The sequence below is a fragment of the Hylobates moloch genome, unplaced genomic scaffold (assembly GCF_009828535.3).
Source record: "Hylobates moloch isolate HMO894 unplaced genomic scaffold, HMol_V3 SCAFFOLD_3, whole genome shotgun sequence".
NCBI classification, from domain to species: Eukaryota; Metazoa; Chordata; class Mammalia; order Primates; family Hylobatidae; genus Hylobates; species Hylobates moloch.
Window position 1 is genome coordinate 78,397,046 of NW_026652278.1, and position 24,866 is coordinate 78,421,911.

A 24,866-nucleotide genomic window follows, 5' to 3' on the forward strand; every position below is an offset into this window, starting at 1 on the left:
ATTTTTTTGTAGGTAATTTAGTTTTGCTTGTCTCTTAGAGGTGTTTATGTGTTTTCCTAAAGCTTCTCTTGTGTGTCTTGGTGTGTATATGCAGAATTAAACCAATGTAAAAATTTGTGTTTTTGTTTAGGCAACTCAGCATATCTGCCACCAAAAATGTAAAGAGGAAAAATGCACTTATGCTGATAAATATACCCAAACACCCTGGAGACGAATTCCTGTAAGTAACGTTTGCTCTTAGCCTCCTCTCCAGTCATTTGCTATTTTGATGTTTTATTTCACTCTTTTTACAGCAATCTCTAATAATTTTGAATCTGTCATGGCTGTTAATTTTTTTGTAGGTAATTTATTTTCGCTTGTCTCTTAGGTGTTTATGTGTTTTCCTAAAGCTTCTCTTGTGTGTCTTATGTAAGTGAATGTGCATTTAATAGCTTTTTCATTCTGCATACTATAGTTCGTTTTATTTGCGTGTCTACTCTCCTCTTATTGCATGTATTTATGAGAGTAGTTCCACATACCTTAAAGGAAATAGCAGTCCTGTATGCAGTCATCCCACTTTAGCAGCATGTGACACTTTGAAAATATATGATGTAGCATTTTCCTTTTTTGTTAAAACTTTTCAAATACGTTTATTATAATTACTCAAATGTTGAGGGTGTTAGGAAATATAAATGCACGAAGATACAGACAATAAAAGTTACGTTTTAGGCAGAACTAGGGAATGGTTTATTTTAAATAGGAAGTAACTATGTATTCCATGCTTGTTTTTCAAAAATGTTATATCTCAAAACATGTTTAGTGCTAAAAATACTCTTATCATTTAATCTGGGTTGTTCAGAACTTAGTTCAGGATGTGTGTGAGCCAGAGAATTATCATATGGACATTAGTCATTCTCCTATTGTTTGGGGCCAGGTAGTAGACATTTCTTGTTAAGAGATTGCCTAATAAGTCAGCCTTGACTCTTTTGCCTTATGTTTAGGAGTGGAATCCTAGTAACACAAAGGAACAGAGAAATATAATGGCTAATATAATCAGCAATTCAGTTTATAAAGCTTAGCCATAAGCCTTTAAAGTCTATAAAAGAGTTTTGTTTCTTTTCATCTAACAAGTATTTTTTGTGTGTGTGCTCTGTATAAGATACAATGGTAGGAATTAATTTATTCAACAAAAGTTTGATGATCCTCTTTCATCCCAGATATTTGGCTTTCAAACTAGAAGTGGGGAATTAGGGAAGGAAATACAGACAAATAAGGATTCCTCTTTTTATAAGTACTTCTTAAGAAATTGGGAATGCATTGATGTAGTTAAAGTGCTGTGTAAGTCTATAAGGTTAAAAGGATGTGGGAAAGTCTAGTTGAAAGAATCAAGGAGCTTGGTGAAGAAAATGAAGGTTGTGTTTGAATCGTAGAAAGCAAAAGATACCAACAGAAAAAGATGATGTAATATTATTTAATGTCAAAGGCGGTGGAAGCTCATCTGTTTGCAGCAGTTGTTTAATAGACCATGCCCCTTGCTTCTAGATGGAAGTTTGGGCTTTCCAGGTGTCTCTATTTACCCCATAGGGATGTTATGCCTTATAATTGTGCTACTAAGAAGATTGGTGATTCCATTAAGCATGATAAGTTCCATTTTGCCATCCTCATGGAAGTCTTTATACCACCTCTGGCTCCTTCAGCCTCACCGTTCTGGAAACTGGATGTTAGTCTTCCTCCTCATCAGACAAAAGTAACTATAAAAAAAGTAACTATAAAAGTTACTATAGGAATCATCTGGCCAAATACCTTTGTTTTGTAGATAAGGTAGCAAAAGCTAGGGAGATTAACTGGCGTAGCAAAGTTTCCATAATTAATAAGTGGCTGAGCTAGTACTATAACTTAGGACTCTTGACCGCTAGTTCTAGGTTCTTTTCCCCAAAAGCACATTGAAGAGCATTTGAAGGAGAGTGGTTTGCTGCCAACAGCAGCAGAGCAACAATTTGAATGTATTGAGATTTGTCCAAGGGGATTTTGGTATCACTTAATGGCTGCAAATAAGATCTCTGAAGTAGAGAATCAACAGGAAATAAGAGGAAGAAATATAATAGTAGAACAGGGGAAAGGAGGAAAAGCAGACATTCACTTACTCATTCAGCAGATATTTATGTGACTACTTCATGCCAGGCACTGTATTAATTTGGATGTGTAAATATAAAGAAGAATATAAAAATGTATGTGTAAATATAAAGTTCCATCCCTCAAGATGCTTGTAGAAACCCCCAGTGTGCTTAAATGATAGTAAGCTCACTCTTTTTCTGCATGTGAAGAAGCTAAGACTAAGAAGTGACTTATGCAAGTGTTTACACAGCTTGTATACAGCAGTTTTATTTTAGTTGCTTTTCTTTTGAATGGTTGCAGGAGAGTGAGGGGGCTAGAAGGAATAGAGAAGAGAAAAGGATCATAGCTCTGGGAAGGGAGGACAGAGGCTTAATCTTAGTGAGAGATCATAATAAGGACTTACTTCCCTGAGAGGAAAAAAAACAGGTGCCCAAGTTTGCACTGCATGGTAGAAGACTTAGCAGTATACTGTGATAATCCATAGAAACATACTTTTATTTTAAAAATTATTTAATTTATTTTGAGACAGGGTCTTGCTCTGTCACCCAGGCTAGAGTGCAGTGGTGCAATTATGGTCCACTATAGCCTTGACCTCCTGGGCTCAAGTGATCCTCCTGCCTCAGCCTCCCAAGTAGCTGGGACCACAGGTGTGCACTACCATGCCTGGCTAATTTTTTGATTTTTTGTAGAGACAAGAGTCTCACACTCCTGGGCTCAAGTGATCATTTTGCCTCAGCCTCCCCAAATGCTGGGATTATAGACATGAGCCACCATGCCTGACCACATACTTGTATTTTAAATTACTGAGAAAAAAGTATTTTTGGTTGAAAAGGCATAGTTTCAGTAAGAGTGTAATAAGAAAACTCCTCTACAACCAAGTTAGGTTCAATCTAATGTGAGTACAAAGAAATCTTTTGACATATTAAATTACATAAGTCATTTTCTCAATAGAAATAATAAAATTCAATACCTCTCATTAAAAGAATGAAAAAAATAGAATACTAAGAATACTTTATGAGTAACATGAGGCCAAAAAATATACGTTTAAAAGAGAAGTACTCTAAAGCGGATTTTTCTTTTCCTATTTTTATTGAGAGATAACAATATATTTATTCTATAGCAAATATAGAAAATAGAGAAGCAAAACAACTTAAGAAAAATTTTAAGTACTTAAATCATACAAACCAATGACAGTCATTGTTAACATTTAATATATGGTCTTCCAGCCTTTTTTGGTGATGTGTGTATATGTGTATGTGCCACCTGTCATATCTATTTAGATGGAATTATGTTGTATATGTGGCATTTTAACCTACATAGGTAGTGATAATGGTGGTTGCTGTTATTAGTTGGTTTGATTTTTTTGCTAAACCAAAATGAAGAAATGCATTACCTTTAATCAAGTTAAGGAATTAATTCCTTTACTGGATGGTTTTTGTAAGGTTCTTGAAATAAATTACTACAGTTTTTTTTTTCTGAAAGGTTTATACAGGCTTATACTACCACCAACTAAGTATGACCAGAAAGTGGCTTGGTGGCCATGATGTTAGGTTGTGCGATTCAAGTGTTTGATGTCATTAGGTTATTAAAAAAAAGCCCCTGATATTTCCCTCCACAAAAGAGGAAGTACAGGGGCAGGAGGGCTACCCCTTGTGCCCCACACCATCATTTCAGGTGGTACTGGGAAGCCACTCCCAATTATTTCTGTTATGACCATTCCTGTTATGTAATGTTTTCTTCTTCTTTTTTTTTTTTTTTTTATTTATTATACTTCAGGTTTTAGGGTACATGTGCACAATGTGCAGGTTTGTTACATATGTATCCATGTGCCATGTTGATTTCCTGCACCCATTAGCTCGTCATTTAGCATTAGGTATATCTCCTAATGCTGTCCCCGCCCCCCCCACCCCCCACCTGTTATGTAATGTTTTCTTACCTTACAAATTCTTTCTTCCTCCTGGCCTAAAAACCATTTTATCATGCTATTTTCTGCATATATTCAACCTCAGCTTTTGTATATTGATTTTATATATATTGATCCTCAGAATTTTAGGAGTTTTTTTCTGCTTGTAGTAAAATTGGGCTTTCATGCTACAGGTGCTTTTGGTGTTAGAGCTGTACTGATAAAGATCAAAACTGTTTGGGTTTGGTTTGGTTATTATTTGTGAGACTGAACCCAGCAAGGGAATAGTGGCTAGTCACCTGGTGGGTGCTCTTCATTTAGGGTAAGACAAAGGTTTCTACTACCATAGGGAGCTGCCTAAGCCATGCCTGTAGGCATAGTACAGGATGTTTTTAAGTACAAGTTTTTAAGAACAGTGTTTTCAGCATTGAGGACCAGAGTGTGAAGCACTTCTTACTGGAGTAAGGGGTCTATCTTCTGCTTGGGAAAGCAATAATATAGTGTTATAAACTCCTCCGAGCCTTGCATTATAAAAAGAGGGCAGCCATAGGACCGTATTCCAGAATTGAGAATGCCCTACTCTAGAGCGACACAGTCCTATACAACTTTCTGTGCTGTCCATTGTAGTAGGCTGTAGCTACATGTAACTGTTGAGCACCTGAAAATGTAACTAAGGAAGAGAATTTTAAATTTTGTTTAGTTGTAATTAATTTAAATATAAATAGTCACATGTAGCTAATTGACATCATTTTGGACAAAGCAGCCCTAGACCTAATGATATCTACTTACATGGATACGGAAAGCTACCTATAACAATAAGTAAAGGGCAAGTCAGTAAAAGCAGTTTTCAGAAGAAATGAAGAAAAATAAAAAAGATGGAGTTCAGATTTAGGTGGAGAAAAAAGAGGGAAAAGAGATAAGAATGAGCTGTAAGAGCAGAAAATGATAACCTCCAGAGGAAAGTGGGGCAATTATTTTTCCTCATCTGAGGGGCAAAATACCCAGATACAATGGTGAAATGAGTAACACGAAAAGAAGAATAACAGTATGGAAGATGCCTAATCATTCACATGAAAATAGTTTATATTACTGTGAATACTGCTGGAGGTTGTTGGTTATGCGAGAAATCAAGATCAATTTTAAACATAAAAACTTATGAAACTTTTTAAACATAGTGTACAGATCCATGTACAAGCATATTCTTAAAAATTATCATTATCTTGGACTGAATTTATTTTTATGTATTTCCAATACTGTTTTAAAAGCATTTAACATCAGTATTTAAAAATATGAATATTTTGCACATTAAGTAAATTGTAAAATCTTATGATATGTACCTTTGGTAGTCCATTTGTTTGAACACCTAAAGTTAACCAAAGAAGCCAAAATATTAGAAAAACATTTCTGGACTCATACCTTCAAATGCCTTATTACTTATCCCCTTGAATCTCTACGCAGGGAGAACAGGGTAGACCCAAAGGATCTACCTGGCCTGTCATGTAATGACCTGACCTGGATTACTCTGAAAATTGAGTATATGAATACACAGACTGTTGTATCGGTATCAGTGTGAAAAGGTGCCTACTAGATAAAATTCTGAATGGGCACAATTTGATCTAATGCTAATTTTCTCTCATATTTTTAAGAACTAACTCTGTTATATGTAGCAAAGAGGCAAGAAAAGATGATTTTATATACATTAAAAATGATCTGTTGGAATTATAGTACTGAGTCAAAGATTAATCTATGTTATGGTATATATAAAAGATATGCATATGTAATTTATGTAAGTTCAGCCATTGGAATATGGTCAGCATTGTCAACCACCCTTTTTGTGCTTAGAATTAGGTTTTTGGTTACAGCACTTTGGGAGGCTGAGGCGGGTGGATCACCAGAGGTTGGGAGTTTGAGACCAGCCTGACCAACATGGAGAAACCCCGTCTCTACTAAAAATACAAAAATTAGCCAGGTGTGGTGGTACATGCCAATAATCCCAGCTACTCGGGAGGCTGAGGCAGGAGAATTACTTGAACCTGGGAGGTGGAGGTTGTGGTGAGCTGAGATTGCACCATTGCACTCCAGCCTGGGCAGCAAGAATGAAACTCTGTCTCAAAAAAAAAAAAAAGAATTAGGTTTTTGGGCCTCAGATTTACTGAGTCAAGTATTTTCCCATCATAAATATTTATAAAATAGAAAAGGTAAAAGCAGAAAACTATCACAGTTACATCACAAAAATCACATCAAATGTTTATAATTTCCAAAGGAGACAGATTTTACCTAGTTTCTAGCAACCATGGAAATTTATCAGCAAAGAACTCCGCTCTGTTTTTTCTTGCCTGAGAGATGGGATGGAACGCTAACCAAAAGACAATGCAGGCAAAAGATTTATCTTATGAATGATGTCCCCCAAATCCATTTTCTTAGACCATATTCTTTCCTGATTTGGAAGTGGGCAAAATTACTGGTTAATTTTTATGTGGGAAAAATGTCAGTTTTTTTCTTTTCTTTTTTTTTTTTTTTTTTTTTTTTTTGAGATGGAATCTCTCTCTGTTGCCCAGGCTCGAGTCAGTGGCATGATCTTGGCTCACTGCAACATCTGCCTCCCTGTTCCAAGAGATTCTCCCACCTCAGCCTCCCAAGTAGCTGATACCACAGGTGCATCCCACCATACCCGGCTAATTTATTTATATATATATGGTTTTTTTGTTTGTTTGTTTGTTTGTTTTTGAGACGGAGTCTCGCTCTGTCGCGATCCCGGCTCATTGCAAGCTCCGCCTTCCCGGGTTCACGCCATTCTCCTGCCTCAACCTCCCGAGTAGCTGGGGCTACAGGTGCCTGCCACTACACCTGGCTAATTTTTTGTATTTTTTTTAGTAGAGACGGGGTTTCACCATGTTAGCCAGGATGGTCTCGATCTCCTGACCTCATGATCCACCTGCTTCTGCCTCCCAAAGTGCTGGGATTACAGGCGTGAGCCACCGCACCCAGCCCTAATTTCTGTATTTTTAGTAGAGATGGGGTTTTACCATATTGGCCAGGCTGGTCTTGAGCTCCTGACCTCAGGTGATCTGTCCGTCCGCCTCAGCCTCCCAAAGTGCTGGGACCACAGGCGTGAGCCACCCACCGTGCCCAGCCAAATGTCCTGATTCTAAATTTAGATGAGCCCATTTATTTCTCTGGAGAGACGTTGCATGCACGTGCCCGTGCACGTGTGTGTGTTTGTGTGTGTGTGTGTGTGTGTGTGTTCCAAAGGGAATTACTTCTTTGCTAAGGCCTTTTATTTGTATTCACTATTACTTATATTTTTAAATGCCACTAAAAGTATTTTTAGAGAAAATCACATATACATTGGTGTTTAAATAAGTAATATTTATGATCTGGTCATACAGTTATTTTTAGATTATTCAATGTTTAACTCAATATTAGACATTGGCCATGGAATACAGCATGTGTTTTGATGATCTGAATGTTGACAGGAGCCATCTGTGTTGCTGAGACATTGTGTGGCATGCAGAATTTATGACAACACAAGAATTCTTTTATGTTTGTCATTTCTTCTATTTTTTTAAACATTAGTGCTGTGACTTTCTTTCATGTATACAGGTTAAACCAATAACCAAAAAAACAGAATTGTTTCTTAAGGATATGAACAAATTAAATATGGATATTATAGTAGTTGAGTGGTTTATTGGTTATAAGCTTACAGTTATCTAACTCTGTATTTTTCAATACCAGATACTAGAACTATAGAAGGTATTTTTGAAACTTTGTTTAAAGTATCCATTGGAAGAAGCAAAGTTTGCCTGTAGTGTAATTACAAAAGAGTGATAAGAAGTTGCAAAAAATGTAGAGATCTTTTTTATTTTTCAACCAATTTTTCACATTAGTTACATTTTACGTAATTGTAGTACAATATCAAAACTAGGAAATTGACATTAGTGATGGTGTGTGTGCAGGCTTCTGTGCCATTTTATAACTTGTGTAGTAACTGTGCCATTTTATAACTTGTGTAGTAACGATCATCATATTTAAGGTATAGAACTATTGTACCACCACAGCGTTTTCCCTTGTGTGGTACCTCTTTACATTCATAACCATTCTCACTTTCTCTCACCATTCCTAGCCTCTGGCAACCACTAAATCTGTTTTACATCTTTATAATTTTATTATTTTCAGATTTTATAGAAATAGTATCTTACTATTTCTATAAAATAGAAAGTGTTGAGCTTTGGAACCTGGCTTTTTAAAACTAGCATAACACCCTGGAGATCCATTCAAGTAGTTGTGTGCATCAGTAGTTTGTTTCTTTTTATTGCTGAGTACTATTCCATGATATGGATGTACCACAGTTTAAATAAACTGTTTAAATAAATAGTAAAGATGTTGATTCTCCCAATTTATGAATATGGTATGTCTCTCCACTAATTTAAACCTTTTTGATTTCTTTAATCAGCATTTTTCAGTTTTCAGAACACAGTTCACTACATGCTTTCTTTTTTTTATTATTATACTTTAAGTTCTAGGGTACATGTGCACAACATTCAGGATTGTTACATATGTATACATGTGCCGTGTTGGTGTGCTGCACCTATTAACTCGTCATTTACATTAGGTATATCTCCTGATGCTATCCCTCCGCCCTCCCCCAACCCCACAACAGGCCCCAGTGTATGATGTTCCCCTTCCTGTGTCCAAGTGTTCTCATTGTTCATTTCCCACCTATGATTGAGAACATGCGGTGTTTGTTTTTTTGTTCTTGCGATAGTTTGCTGAGAATGATGGTTTCCAGCTTCATCCATGTCCCTACAAAGGACATGAACTCATCCTTTTTTATGGCTGCATAGTATTCCATGGTGTATATGTGCCACATTTTCTTAATCCAGTCTATCATTGATGGACATTCGGGTTGGTTCCAGATCTTTGCTATTGTGAATAGTACTGCAGTAAACATATGTGTGCATGTGCCTTTATAGCAGCATGATTTATAATCCTTTGGGTATATATCCAGTAATGGGATGGCTGGGTCAAATGGTATTTCTAGTTCTAGATCCCTGAGGAATCGCCACACTGTCTTCCACAGTGGTTGAACTAGTTTACAGTCCCACCAGCAGTGTGAAAGTGTTCCTATTTCTCCATATCCACTCCAACATCTGTTGTTTCCTGACTTTTTAATGATGGCCATTCTAACTGGTGTGAGATGGTATCTCATTGTGGTTTTGATTTGCATTTCTATGATGGCCAGTGATGATGAGCATTTTTTCATGTGTCTGTTGGCTGCATAAATGTCTTCTTTTGAGAAGTGTCTGTTCATATCCTTCACCCACTTGTTGATGGGGTTGTTTTTTTCTTGTAAATTTGTTTGAGTTCTTTGTAGATTCTGGATATTAGCCCCTTGTCAGATGAGTAGATTGCAAAAATTTTCTCCCATTCTGTAGGTTGCCTATTCACTCTGATGGTAGTTTCTTTTGCTGTGCAGAAGCTCCTTAGTTTAATTAGATCCCATTTGTCAATTTTGGATTTTGTTGCCCTTGCTTTTGGTGTTTTAGACATGAAGTCCTTGCCCATGACTATGTCCTGAATGGTATTGCCTAGGTTTTCTTCTAGGGTTTTTATGGTTTTAGGTCTAGCATGTAAGTCTTTAATCCATCTTGAATTAATTTTTGTACAAGGTGTAAGGATGGGATCCAGTTTCAGCTTTCTACATATGGCTAGCCAGTTTTCCCAGCACCATTTATTAAATAGGGAATCCTTTCCCCATTTCTTGTTTTTGTCAGGTTTGTCAAAGATCAGATGATTGTAGATGTGTGGTATTATTTCTGAGGGCTCTGTTCTGTTCCATTGGTCTATATCTCTGTTTTGGTACCAGTACCATGCTGTTTTGGTTACTGTAGCCTTGTAGTATAGTTTGAAGTCAGGTAGCACAGGTAGCATGATGCCTCCAGCTTTGTTCTTTGGCTTAGGATTGTCTTGGCAATGCGGGCTCTTTTTTGGTTCCATATGAACTTTAAAGTAGTTTTTTCCAATTCTGTGAAGAAAGTCATTGGTAGCTTGATGGGGATGGCATTGAATCTATAAATTACCTTGGGCAGTATGGTCATTTTCACGATATTTATTCTTCCTACCCATGAGCGTGGAATGTTCTTCCATTTGTTTGTATCCTCTTTGATTTCATTGAGCAGTGGTTTGTAGTTCTCCTTGAAGAGGTCCTTCACATCCCTTGTAAGTTGGATTCCTAGGTATTTTATTCTCTTTGAAGCAATCGTGAATGGGAGTTCTGTCATGATTTGGCTCTCTGTCTGTTATTGGTGTATAAGAATGCTTGTGATTTTTGCACATTGATTTTGTATCCTGAGACTTTGCTGAAGTTGCTTATCAGCTTAAGGAGATTTTGGGCTGAGACGATGGGGTTTTCCAGATATACAGTCATGTCATCTGCAAACAGGGACAATTTAACTTCCTCTTTTCCTAATTGAATACCCTTTATTTCCTTCTCCTGCCTGATTGCCCTGGCTAGAACTTCCAACACTATGTTGAATAGGAGTGGTGAGAGGGGGCATCCCTGTCTTGTGCCAGTTTTCAAAGGGACTGCTTCCAGTTTTTGCCCGTTCAGTATGATATTGGCTGTGGGTTTATCATAAATAGTTCTTATTATTTTGAGATATGTCCCATCAATACCTAATTTATTGAGAGTTTTTAGCATGAAGCGTTCTTGAATTTTGTCAAAGGCCTTTTCTGCATCTATTGAGATAATCATGTGGTTTTTGTCTTTGGTTCTGTTTATATGCTGGATTACGTTTATTGATTTGCGTATGTTGAACCAGCCTTGCGCATCCCAGGGATGAAGCCCACTTGATCATGGTGGATAATCTTTTTGATGTGCTGCTGGATTCGATTTGCCAGTATTTTATTGAGGATTTTTGCATCGATGTTCATCAGGGATATTGGTCTAAAATTCTCTTTTTTTGTTGTGTCTCTGCCAGTCTTTGGTATCAGGATGATGCTGGCCTCATAAAATGAGTTAGGGAGGGTTCCCTCTTTTTCTGTTGATTGGAATAGTTTCAGGAGGAATGGTACCAGCTCCTTCTTGTACCTCTGGTAGAATTCGGCTGTGAGTCCATCTGGTCCTGGACTTTTTTTGGTTGGTAGGCTATTAATTACTGCCTGAATTTCAGAGCCTGTTATTGGTCTATTCAGGGATTCAAATTCTTCCTGGTTTAGTCTTGGGAGGGTGTGTGTGTCGAGGAATTTATCCATTTCTTTTAGATTCTCTAGTTTATTTGCCTAGAGGTGTTTATAGTATTCTCTGATGGTAGTTTGTATTTCTGTGGGATCAGTGGTGGTATCCCCTTTATCATTTTTTATTGCATCTATTTGATTCTTATCTCTTTTCTTCTTTATTAGTCTTGCTAGCGGTCTATCAATTTTGTTGACATTTTCAAAAAACCAGCTCCTGGATTCATTGATTCTTTTGAAGGGTTTTTTGTGTCTCTGTCTCCTTCAGTTCTGCTCTGATCATAGTTAATTCTTGCCTTCTGCTAGCTTTTGAATGTGTTTGCTCTTGCTTCTGTAGTTCTTTTAATTGTGGTGTTAGGGTGTCAATTTTAGATCTTTCCTGCTTTCTCTTGTGGGCATTTAGTGCTATAAATTTCCCTCTACACACTGCTTTAAATGTGTCCCAGAGATTCTGGTATGTTGTGTCATTGTTCTCTTTGGTTTCAAAGAACATCTTTATTTCTGCCTTCATTTCGTTATGTACCCAGTAGTCATTCAGGAGCAGGTTGTTCAGTTTCCATGGTGTTGCGCAGTTTTGAGTGAGTTTCTTAATCCTGAGTTCTAGTTTGATTGCACTGTAGTCTGAGAGACAGTTTGTTACAATTTCTGTTCTTTTACATTTTCTGAGGAGTGCTTTACTTCCAACTATGTGGTCAATTTTGGAATAAGTGCGACGCGGTGCTGAGAAAAATGTATAGTCTGTTGATTTGGGGTGGAGAGTTCTGTAGATGTCTGTTAGGTCCACTTGGTGCAGAGCTGAGTTCAATTCCTGGATATCGTTGTTAACTTTCTGTCTCGTTGATCTGTCTAATGCTGACAGTGGGGTGTTAAAGTCTCTCATTATTATTGTGTGGGAGTCTAAGTCTCTTTCTAGGTCTGTAAGGACTTGCTTTATGAATCTGGGTGCTCCTGTATTGGGTGCATATATATTTAAGATAGTTAGCTCTTCTTGTTGAATTGATCCCTTTACCATTATGTAATGGCCTCCTTTGTCTCTTTTGATCTTTGTTGGTTTAAAGTCTGTTTTATCAGAGACTAGGATTGCAACCCCTGCCTTTTTTTTTGTTTTCCATTTGCTTGGTAGATCTTCCTCCATCCCTTTATTTTGAGCCTATGTGTGTCTCTGCACGTGAGATGGCTCTCCTGAATACACACTGATGAGTCTTGACTCTTTATCCAATTTGCCAGTCTGTGTCTTTTAATTGGAGCATTTGGCCCATTTACATTTAAGGTTAATATTGTTATGTGTTAATTTGATCCTGTCATTATGATGTTAGCTTGTTATTTTGCTCGTTAGTTGATGCAGTTTCTTCCTAGCATCGATGGTCTTTACAATTTGGCATGTTTTTGCAGTGGCTGGTACCGGTTGTTCCTTTCCATGTTTAGTGCTTCCTTCAGGAGCTCTTACAGGGCAGGCCTGGTGGTGACAGAATCTCTCAGCATCTGCTTGTCTGTAAAGGATTTTATTTCTCCTTCACTTATGAAGCTTAGTTTGGCTGGATATGAAATTCTGGGTTGGAAATTCTTTTCTTTAAGAATGTTGAATATTGGCCCCCACTCTCTTCTGCCTTGTAGAGTTTCTGCTGAGAGATCCGCTGTTAGTCTGACGGGTTTCCCTTTGTGGGTAACCCGACGTTTCTCTCTGGCTGCCCTTGACGTTTTTTCCTTCATTTCAACTTTGGTGAATCTGACGGTTATGTGTCTTGGAGTTGCTCTTCTCGAGGATTATCTTTGTGGCATTCTCTGTATTTCCTGAATTTGAATGTTGGCCTGCCTTGCTAGGTTGGGGAAGTTCTCCAGGATAATATCCTGCAGAGTGTTTTCCAACTTGGTTCCATTCTCCCCGTCACTTTCAGGTACACCAATCAGATGTAGATTTGGTCTTTTCATGTAGTCCCATATTTCTTGGAGGCTTTGTTCGTTTCTTTTTACTCTTTTTTCTCTAAACTTCTGTTCTCGCTTCATTTCATTCATTTGATCTTCAATCACTGATACCCTTTCTTCCAGTTGATGAAATCGGCTACTGAAGCTTGTACATTCGTCATGTAGTTCTCGTGCCATGGTTTTCAGCTCCATCAGGTCATTTAAGGACTTCTCTACACTGGTTCTAGTTAGCCATTCGTCTAATCTTTCTCAAGTTTTTTAACATCTTTGCATTGGGTTCGAACTTCCTCCTTTAGCTCGGAGGAGTTTGATCGTCTGAGGCCTTCTTCTCTCAACTTGTCAAAGTCATTCTCTGTCCTGCTTTGTTCCATTGCTGGCGAGGAGCTGCGTTCCTTTGGAGGGGGAGAGGTGCTCTGATTTTTAGAATTTTCAGCTTTTCTGCTCTGTTTTTTCCTCATCTTTGTGGTTTTATCTACCTTTGGTCTTTGATGATGGTGACCAACAGATGGGATTTTGGTGTGGATGTCCTTTCTGTTAGTTTTTCTTCTAATAGCCAGGACCCTCAGCTGCAGGTCTGTTGGAGTTTGCTGGAGGTCCACTCCAGACCCTGTTTGCCTGGATATCAGCAGCAGAGGCTGCAGAACAGCGAATATTGCAGAACAGCAAATGTTTCTGCCTGATCATTCCTCTGGAAGCTTCGTCTCAGAGGGGTACCTGGCCATGTGAGGTGTCAGTCTGCCCCTACTGGGGGGTGCCATCCAGTTAGGCTACTCGGAAGTCAGGGACCCACTTGAGGAGGCAGTCTGTCCGTTCTCAGATCTCAAACTCCGTGCTGGGAGAACCACTACTCTCTTCAAAGCTGTCAGACAGGGACATTTAAGTCTGCAGAGATTTCTGCTGCCTTTTGTTCAGTTATGCCCTGCCCCCAGGGGTGGAGTCTACAGAGGCAGGCAGGCTTCCTTGAGCTGAGGTGGGCTCCACCCAGTTGAATCTTCCCGGCCACTTTCTTTACCTACTCAAGCCTCAGCAATGGCAGGCACCCCTCCCCCCAGCCTCGCTGCCACCTTGCAGTTCGATCTCAGACTGCTGTGCTAGCAATGAGTGAGGCTCCATGGGCGTGGGACCCTCCGAGCCAGGCACGAGATATCATCTACTGGTGTGCCGTTTGCTAAGACCGTTGGAAAAGCACAGTATTAGGGTAGGAGTGACCCGATTTTCCAGGAGCTGTCTGTCACCCCTTCCCTTGGCTAGGAAAGGGAATTCCCTGACCCCTTGCGCTTCCCAGGTGAGGGGATGCCTCGCCCTGCTTCGTCTTACACTCTGTGGGCTGCACCCAATGTCCTGTCCCCACTGTCCAACGAGCCCCAGTGAGATGACCCCAGTACCTTAGTTGGAAATGCAGAAATCACCTGTCTTCTGCGTTGCTCACGCTGGGAGCTGTAGACTGGAGCTGTTCCTATTCGGCCATCTTCTTTGGTGTAATCTACATGCTTTCTTAGATTTCTTTCTGGGGTGGTTATAAGTGATACTGTTTGTTAAATTTCACTTTCCCTGTGCTGATTGCTGATACTTAGTAATAAAATTGATTTCTGGGCTGTGTGCGGTGGCTCACGCCTGTAATCCCAGCACCTTGGGAGGCTGAGGCGGGCAGATCACAAGGTCAGGAGATCGAGACCATCCTGGCTAACACAATGAAACTCTGTCTCTACTAAAAATACAAAATATTATCCAGGCATGGTGGCGGGTGCCTGTAGTCCCAGCTACTCAGGAGGCTGAGGCAGGAGAATGGCATTATCCCAGGAGGTGGAGCTTGCAGTGAGCAGAGATCGTGCCACTGCACTCCAGCCTGGGCAGCAGAACGAGACTCTGTCTCCAAAAAAAAAAAAAAAGAAAAGAAAAGAAATCAAATTGATTTCTGTGTATTGACCTTGTATTTTGTGAACTTAGTAAACTCACTTATAAGTTTGGAGAGTTTTTCTGTAGTTTGGGGTTTTCTATGTTGACCATTATGTCATCTGTAAGTAGTAACAGTGTTCTCACTTTTTGATCTGGTGTCTTTTATTTCCCTTCTTTGCATTATGTCACCAGCTTGGATTTTCATTACTGTGTTGAATAAGAATTATGAGAATGGGCATTCTTGCCTTTTTCCTAATCTAAGGGGAAAAAGCATTCAGTCTTTCACCTTTAGGTAGATGTTAGCTATCGATATTTGGGAGATGGTTTTTATCAAGTTGAAGTAGTTTCCCTCTGTTCCTAGATTGCTTAGAGTTTTTATCATGAATGTGAGTTGGATTTTGTTACTTTTGTTTCGGTAATTGCTACAAACCTGAGTTTTCTTCTTTAGCCTGTTGATTGCACTGATTGATTTTCTAATAGTAAACTAATCTCATAGGCCTGAAATAAACCCCCTTTGGTCATGGTATTTAGTTCTTTTTATATATTCCTGAATTCTAGTTAGTAGTATTTTGTTAAAGATTTTTACATCTGTATTCTGGGGGTTAATGCTTTTTATTCTTTATTTTTCTTTTGTTGTACTGTCTTTCTCTGCTCTTGTATTAAGTTAAACCTGGCCTCATAAATACTATGGAAGGTGTTTTCTCCTCATCTGCTTTATGGAAGAGATAGTGTAGAATTAATGGTTAATTGTTCTTTAAACATTTAGTAGAATTTAGCAGTAAAATTATCTGGGCCTGGAGATTTCTTTTTGGGGAGTTTTGAAGTTATAAATTCAACTTCTTTAATAGTTATTGACCTATTCAAATGACTTCTTTCATCTTGGATGAATTTTGATAGTTTGTGATTTTGAGGAATTGGCCCTTTTTCTCAGTTGTCAAATTTATGACTGTGAAGTTGTTCATAATATTCCTTTATTACCGTAATGGCTGGAGGGTCTGTAGTGATATTCCTTATTTCATTCTGATTTTGGTAATTTACCTTCTCTCTTTTTCTTTGTCAGTCTTGCTGGTGGTTTGTCAATTTTACAGATCTTTTCAAAGAACCAACATTTTGTTTTCTTGATTTTCTCTACTTTTCTATGTTCCATTTCAAGGATCTTGCTCTTTTTATAGTGAAAGTGAGTTTATTAGAGAAGTAAATAAATAAAATAATTGTTACTCCATAGACAGAGCCCTGAGGGCTGCTAGTTGGCTATTTTTAATGGTTATTTCTCAATCATATGCTAAGCAAGGGTTGGATTATTCATGAGTTTTCTGAGAAAGGAACAAGAATTTCCCAAAACTTTGGTTTTCTCTTCCTTTTAAACTGTATAGGGCAGCAGTCCCCAACCTTTTTGACATCAGGGACTGGTTTCATGGAAGACAACTTTTCCACAGACGGGGAGAGGGTTGTGGGAGCGGTGTGGATGGTTTCAGGATGATTCAAGTACATTACATTTATTGTGCACTTTATTTCTATTATGATTACATTGTAATATATAATGAAATAATTATACAACTCATCATAATGTGGAATCAGTGGGAGCCCTGAGCTTATTTTTATGCAGCTAGATGGTCCTATCTGGGGGTGATGGGAGACAGTGACACAGATTATCAGGCATTAGATTTGATATCATAAGGAGCAAGCAACCTAGATTTCTCGCATGTGCAGTTCACAATAAAGTTCCTGCTTCTGTGAGAATCTAATGCTGCTGCTGATCTTACTGATAATGCAAGCAATGGGCAGTAGCTGTAAATACAGATGAAGCTTCAACTAACTTGCCTGCTGCTCACCTCCTGCTGTGTTGCCAGGTTGCTAATAGCCCATGGATTGGTACTGGTCTGTGGCCCAGGGGCTGGGGACCCATGATGTAGGGTCCAGACATTCCGATGGCAATTGTGAACTGTCAGGTGCTGGTGGGAGTGTCTTTTGGCATGCTAATGTATTATAATTAGCATATAATGAGCAGTAAGGATGACCAGAGGTCACTTTCCATTGCCATCTTGGTTGTGGTGGGTTTTGGCCAGCTTATTTACTGCATCATGTTTTATTGGCAGGGTCTTTGTGAACTGTTATCTTAATGCCAACCTCCTCATCCAGTGACTCATCCAGTGACTGAGAATGCCTAACCTCCTGGGAATGTAGTCCAGCTGGTCTTATCTTCATTTTACTCAGCCCCTGTTCAAGATGGAATTGCTCAGATTCAAATGCTTCTATTTCTCCCTCCCCTTTACAAGGGGACCCTTAATCCTAAAGGTTGTAGAGGGACCAAGATCCATCTTCTGTAGTGTCTTTTGGCTTAATGGGGGTGATGATATTCCTTCCTAACTTGTAGGGTCTCTTGTATTCAAGGTAGAGTGAAGCGCAGTCATAAAGCAGCTGTGTGGTGAAAGCCGTTCATAACTCTGAGTCCTGACAAAAGGTGATATTTGGGAGACCAAAGTATTGTCTGTTCATGGTTCGTTATGGAATATATTACCGGAAAGGGGTCTGATCCAGATCCCAAGAGAGGGTTCTTGGATCTCACACAGGAAATCTTGGGTGAGTCCACAGAGTAAAGTGAAAATGAGTTTATTAGAGAAGTAAAGAAACAAAAGAATGGTTACACCACAGAACTGCTGATTTCTGCTATCTTTATTTTTTTTTTCTTTCTTCTTACTTTGGGTTTATTTTGGTCTTATTTTCTCTAGTTTCTTAAGACATCAGTTTAGCTTATTGATGGGATTTTTTTCTCTTTTCTGCCTCTACTTCAGCTGTTTCCTACATACTATGTATTTTTTCAGTTGTTTCCTATACATTATGTATTTTCTTTTGCATTCAGTTTGATACGGTTTTTTTTTCTCTCTCTCTTGAGACTTCCTCTCTGACTGACCCATGGATAACTTAGGGGTGTGAATGTTAGTATCCAAGTGTTTGGATGTATTCTTGTCATCTTTCTGTTACTGATTTCTAATTTGATCCCATTGTGGTCAGAGAATTACACATTCTGTATAATTTCAATTATTTTAACTTTGTTGTGGTTTGTCTTGTGGCCCAAACTATGGTCTGTCTTGGTAAATGTTCTGTGGATGCTTGAAAAGATTGCTTTTTGCTGTTGTTGGATAGAATATTCTGTAAGCATTGACTAGGTGCTGTTTGTTAGTGGTGTCCTTGAGTTTTATATCATTAGGGATTTTCTTGTCTAGTTATTTTTATCAGTTTTTGGGATGGGGTGTTGAGCTCTCCAACTGTAATTGTAGATTTGGCGATTCTCTCAGTTTTATGAGATTATGCTTCAGCTACTATACATTTCTGCAGTTTGGTATACTGTTAGGATCACTGTGTCTTCTTGGTAGATTGACCTTTTTATCATTTTGTGAGGTCTCTTTCTATATGTGGGTATTCTTTTTGCTCTAAAGTCTATTTGATAATATAAGCACATCAAATTTCTTTTGTTTTTTTTGGCATGGTATATCTTTTTCATCTTTTATTTTAAAATGTATATATTTTTATACATAACATGAATTTCCTGTAATCTGCATATAGTTAGGCCATGAATCTACCAATCTGTCTTTTAATGGGTATATTTCAGCCCTTTATATTTAATGTAATTTTTGCTGTGTAAGTCTGCCATTTTATTTTTTTCTTTTTTCTTTATTTCTGTTTTCTTTTTCTTTTCTGTGTATTAGTTTTTTAATAATTCCATTTTTATTTATATATAGTATTTTGAGTTTATGTCTTTATAATAATGTTTTAGTTGTTGCTCTAGGCATTATATTTCACATACAACACATATATATTTAACTATATATAGTCTACTACACGTAGAAACCTTATGTCCCCTTAAGTCCCTTTTCCTCCCCCATTTATAAGTTTCTTAAATATTTTCTATGCGTATTTTAAGAAGTACATAAGAAAATGTCACAGTCATGCAAGGATGGAGGCCTACACTCCCCAGCCCTCCCTTTCTTTTTTTTTTTTTTTTTTTTTTTTTTTTTTTTTTTTGAGACAGAGTCTCGCTCTGTCGCCCAGGCTGGAGTGCAGTGGGGTGATCTCGGCTCACAGCAAGCTCCACCTCCTGGGTTCAGGCCATTCTCCTGCCTCAGCCTCCCAAGTAGCTGGGACTACAGGCACCTGCCACCACGCCCAGCTAATTTTTTGTATTCTTAGTAGAGACGGGGTTTCACCATGTTAGCCAGGATGGTCTGGATCTCCTGACCTCGTGATCCACCCACCTCAGCCTCCCAAAGAGCTGGGATTACAGGCGTGAGCCACCATGGCCAGCCTTTCCAGTCCTCCCTTTCTGATGGGAATGGGGGCTGGGGCCACAGGTGTTTCTGTGGTGTTAGGTAGATTACTGGATACAAGTTTTCTGCATTGCTAGGCTACGTCTTTCCTGATCCTTTGGCTAGAGAGTGCAGGCTTTCTTAAATTTTTTTTTTTGTGTTCCTTGTCATTTCCAGGGGCTGGCTTCTCTATCACTCATTTTAGGATACATTAGGCAAAAAGAAAATCACCGTATTTTTCCTTGGGTCCCAAGCTGGTCTCACTTTTTCTCTCTACCTTTCAGAGTATTGTGTTTTATATATAGTGCCCAGGGTTTTTAGCTGTATTTGACAGCAGGAAAAGGGAGAAGTATGTCTACTCCACCTTTTCCTGAAACTGGAATTCCTTCTTCTATTAAATGCTGATCAGAGTATGTTATTTCTACTCTCTATAAGTAAATTGACAAGAAGCTAAGTAGTTGACACAAAGGAAAGTAAGAGTGCTATTATTCTCGGGGTGGTTATATTTAGTAGAAGAATTTTTAAGATACTCAAATCAAAGTAATGAAAAGAGGAAGAAAGATTCCACCAATGGCTGTGGGTGTTAATAAACAAGTATGATCATAATTAATTTAGGCAGGATCAGGAAAAGCTTTTAGGAAATGGGTTTGAAAGAGCCTAAGGGGGCTGGATAGGATTTTGACAGTTAGGTAGAGAAGTGGAAGACGTATTGTAGGTGGCAGAAATAAAATGAGTAACATTCTTTGTCTTTCTGGGCATAAGCTCAGATGGCATACAACTGTTTGATAGGCTAATAGATGGGTGCCCCTTGGCAGTGGCAGGCAGCGCTGTTTATGTATTTATTTCACATGGTTGTCTTTCCCTTCTTATACTCAGAGCTATGCCAGAGATTATGATTTGTTGGTCTTGGGGAAATGAAGACAGATATCATTGTTTTTGTTTTTAAAATTTCTTAGGTGGTTATAGTATGTGGCCCAGGATTGACAGATGCTACAGCTGCATCTCTAGATAAACACAGTAAATTAATTTAATTTTGTTTAAACCAGTAAATAGTTACTTAGTGTCTGCTATATGCTGGGGGAGTTTTAGGCTATAGAAGGTGGGACATCTAATATCTTTTAAAACTCCTGCCAAGTTATAGGTACTGTGACAGATACTTTCACCTAAATTATTTCAGGAATTAATGATCTAGCAGGAGAGACAATTTAATACAAAGTTGATTGTTTTAAATGCCATATAGAGTTACAAAATTAAAAATAGAGTTATAAAATTACTGGAGTGGAGATGGGGACAGATACAAGTAACTAAATTATAGGAACTAAAAGAGGGTTCTTCGAGACGAACCAGTCCAACCTCTGCATCTGACGAATGAGGAAACTGAGGCTCAAAAATCAGTAATTTTCTCAAGGTTACAAGGCTTGGGAAAGATCCAAGGAAAAAAAGTTTCCCTGATTCCAAGGTCAATGCTGTTTCCACAGACCTGCAAAGGTAAACATACCTCTTTGATGAAGGAATCTATGACTGTTTTCTTAAACATGTCTATGAAGTTCCCATCTGAAAGTTTCTTTACTTAGTAGTACAGTGGGTAGAAGCTTGGTTCTGCAAAACGCATAGGGAGGATTTGGTTGAGAATTTGTTTAGTATAAATATAGCCTTTGAACCAAAACATTTCACAAACAGCAGAACAGCAGGTAGTATCTATGGAGAGCATCTGGGGTCATCACCTTATTCAATGTTTTCTAAGCTGTTTTTGCCAAATTAGCAAAAGAAAAAAGTATAATAATTTCAAAAGATAAGATTTTTATTTACTAGAATATCCTAAAGATTGTTAATTTAGTTTTTGTGACTGTTTTTTTCCCTTCATCAACATAGAAAATGGATCTTTTATGTTTGTTTTATATTGAACAATGTGGGATCACCCTTAAATTTAAAGAAGTATTTGATTATACCTGAGTCAAAGAATGTTGATACGGAAAGTGAGAAAAATTTTTTTCATTTCAAACCGTTCATAAGATCTATAAACACTGATAAACTATTATCAGTAATTTTTAATACAATATTATTTTTAAATCAGATTAATTGGTCTGAAAAAATATACATAATTTCTTTTGCAGATTTAACTGGGTGTGATGATGATTTATAGGCTGATTTTCCTTGATGATATTTTAAGAGTGTTTCAGTAGTTTTTTTTGTGCATATGTTTCAGTCAGTGAGGAGGTTAGGGACATAAGACCCAGTATGGTTCCCTTTGTATAACATTGAACAGTTACTTTCTTGAAAAAACTTTTTTCTGTAAAGTGAGGAGATTGAAGTAAATGACATTTCAAGAGTATCGTAGTTCTGATAATCTGTGATTGAAATAAGTAAAGCTAAAAAGCCCCAAGTTATTGAAATTAAAAAGCATGTCCACGTAACCGGTGGCCTACATGTCACATTACAACATCCTGAATCTTTTTTAATGCTGTGTTGGTTTTGCTAACTTTAGCTAATGTTCTTTGTTTTTACCTGCTAATCCTCTGAAAACCTGTGATTTAAGAAGAAATTTTATTTTTTTTTTTGAGACGGAGTCTTGCTCTGTCGCCCAGGCTGGAATGCAGTGGCGCAATCTCGGCTCACTGCAACCTCCACCTCCCAGGTTCAAGCAATTCTCCTGCCTTAGCCTCCCAAGTAACTGGGATTACAGGTGGCTGCCACTACACCTGGTAATTATTTGTATTTTTAGTAGAGACGGGGTTTCACCATTTTGGCTGGGCTGGTCTTCAACTCCTGACCTCGTGATCCACCCACCTTGTCCTCCCAAAGTGCTGGGATTACATGCGTGAGCCCACTGCACCCAGCCGAAATAAAAATTTTTAGATGATAATTTTTTTGTATTGCCTGATTCACAAATTGGTGCATTTTCTGTGTGTTTAACACCTAAAGTCTATCTCCCCCTTTAAATTCCTTCCTTTTCTGCAAAAGACTGGAATCTGCTACTTTAACAAGAGATATATGATGATAAATGTAACGTATACCAGAAAGAATATCTTATTTCTTCTACACTGTACTACAAATATTAGAGGAAAATAATTTTTTAAAAAGATATTAAAAATAACTAGGTTTGGATTATGATGTATTTTTAGTAATTTGAGCTGCCTGTATTTTAAAAAAATGAAATCTGTCTTCTCGTTAACAATATTGCTCTGTGTTATTTTAAAAGTAAAACAAAGTATGACTTGGTTTCTCTATTTTTTGGTTCCCTTTTTTATTATACCTCCCTACCCCATCTCTCTCTGCACAGGGTGGGTATTCTGCTCCCTCCTTCTCTCCTTGGCAGGGCTCCTTCCAGGGGATCCCACGGACTGTTCCACCGCACCGCAGACAGAGTGAGTCTGTGTCTCTCACTCCTATCCTGCTCTGGCTTCCCCTTCATGGTATTTCCCTTCTGCATGACCTGTTCTTCCCCAGCACCTCCTTTTCTATCCTGAGTGCTCTGCAGGCATCTGCTAAAGCAGCACTCTCTGTGGTCTCCTCTCTTAACACTTCCTTTTACTGCATGTAAACAGACCTCTACTTAGAGCCTTATGGAAGCTGTCTGAGGTTAATTTCATTCTAATACTGTTTAAACCTATTGCCAGTGACCCTAGACCTACTGACATGCATCTGTCTTTAATGCATTTTCAAAACCTTGAAATGTGTGAATAAAAATTGTAGTGTTATCTAATTGTTTTAAAAAGTGTACATGCGATCTACAATAGTATGATGGACAGATGCATAATGTGTAGGGAGCAGGCTTACTAGACCATTGCACATTTCTTTAAATAATATTTCCTAATTAAGGGCTTGGATTGCATTTCACTGTCATCTAAAATAAAGATATTTCTAATTGTTTTTTCTAAAAGTGATTTAAAACAACTGTTTTTGTAATTTATCAGCTTTACAGCACAGAAGAAATGGCTTTTGAATATGCATGGTTTACTAACATTTCTAATGATTTAGTTACTGTTTGACCTGAAAATTTTTGTTTATGTTAAATCTCTTTTCCAAAACAGTGTGGGTTATTTTGTTTTATGTACTTAAGTATGCCTGGTAAGTTGGTTATATTTTATCTTTTTTGAAAAGTCACCCATAAAAAGCTATTATTAATGAAAACGAAATATAAATACAGTCAATCAGAGATATTTTTATGCCTTCTCCAAGGATTTATCCTGATTTGTGATTCATTCAGTTTTTTCATTATCCATTTCCATGTGAAGTATCAAAGGTGTCAAAGGAGGAAATTTTAAGTAATTAGGAATGTGATTTATTTAAAGAAAATTTTATTTCTTGAATTAGCCAAAATTATGAGGTATCGACATGAATTCCAGAGAAGGCATGAAGTTTATTTTTTGGCTGCTACACCTCTCCTTCCCTTCTGTACTTTTTGTTTTAAAGAAAAATCGTTTCTGTAGGCTTTTATATGATGTTCTTTAGTAGCAAGTTCATTTGTTTACTGGAAGCAATGAGAAAAAGAGTTTTTTTGTCCTCCTTCTTTTCTATCTCCCACCACCTTGGTAACTCCTCCTTTTCACTTCTCTCGTCTTCAAGTAAGTTGCTTTCTTTTCTCTATTTAAATAATCCCAGCACAAAAAGAATCATACTAAAATGCTGGTCAAGTCATCTGAAATTTCAAAGGGCAGATACAACAAATTATAATATGTTCTTAGGCTTGTGGCCAGTAACCAGCAAGGTTTGAGATTTCCCCTCAGATTAGCACACCCACCTGTGTACTTACTCAAGCCCCCTTTTAGCCTGTATCCTTTTTGTCACCATGTTCCTCCCCCTTTCTCCTTCCGCTCAGCTAGCCATAATATGGAATTGAAGTTTGGGGTTAATTATTCTGTATTACAAATAGAGTTTCAGCTTTACTTTTAAAAACATGTTTATCAGAAATACCCATTTCATTGGTTTATTTGTATAGCATGAGAATTTTCTTGTCTTTTCCTTGAGTCAGTGGCTGTCCATTTTCAAGTGCTGCTGCTTCTTCCTTCTTGGGTTCAGAGCTTTCCTCTTTGTTTCCAACTGTGAAGCAGCACTATCCTACAATTCCTACAATACTAGTAAGATCTGTTTTTTTTTTTTTTTTAACCTTTCTAGATCAAACCTTCTTTCTCTGCATCTTCAGATTAACAAAAAGAAAGTTTTGGTTCTCCAGAGTTTGGATGTATTAGTCATCTAGGAAAAAAAAAAAATATGTATATATATATATAGAAATCTTTTCCTGAGTGGGTTCTCACGGCCTGTGCATCTAAAAGCACTGGCCCTAGGATTGGATCTTTGAGACTTGTAGGACCCTGTTTGTGCGAAGTAATGACCAGAGGGCCTGTTCACAGCCTTTTAGTAACTATTAATGAGCTTGAAAGGTTTCTTTAGAGGGGAAATATGCTCTAAACTACTACTCTATTTTGAATTCACCCTGAGAACAGCTAAAGCAGTTTACTAATAAAGGGTTTTTTTTTTTAGTTATAAAATATAGAAAAGAAAGGTATGAAATT

At 37.9% G+C, this 24,866-nt stretch overlaps 1 protein-coding gene across 6 annotated transcripts in view; it reads left to right on the forward strand.

Moving 5' to 3' along the window:
• CCSER2 (coiled-coil serine rich protein 2) overlaps positions 1–24,866 on the forward strand; it is a 195,057-nt gene that overhangs the window by 157,693 nt on the left and 12,498 nt on the right. For 3 of the 6 annotated variants that reach the window (XM_032141628.2, XM_032141636.2, XM_058436445.1), the window contains 2 exons: positions 131–220; positions 22,634–22,718. In XM_032141628.2, coding sequence (XP_031997519.1) covers positions 131–220; positions 22,634–22,718 — 175 coding nt within the window. Of the gene's footprint in view, positions 1–130; positions 221–22,633; positions 22,767–24,866 lie in introns of all 6 variants that reach the window. The other 3 variants (XM_058436444.1, XM_032141593.2, XM_032141618.2) reach the window with 2 other exon arrangements.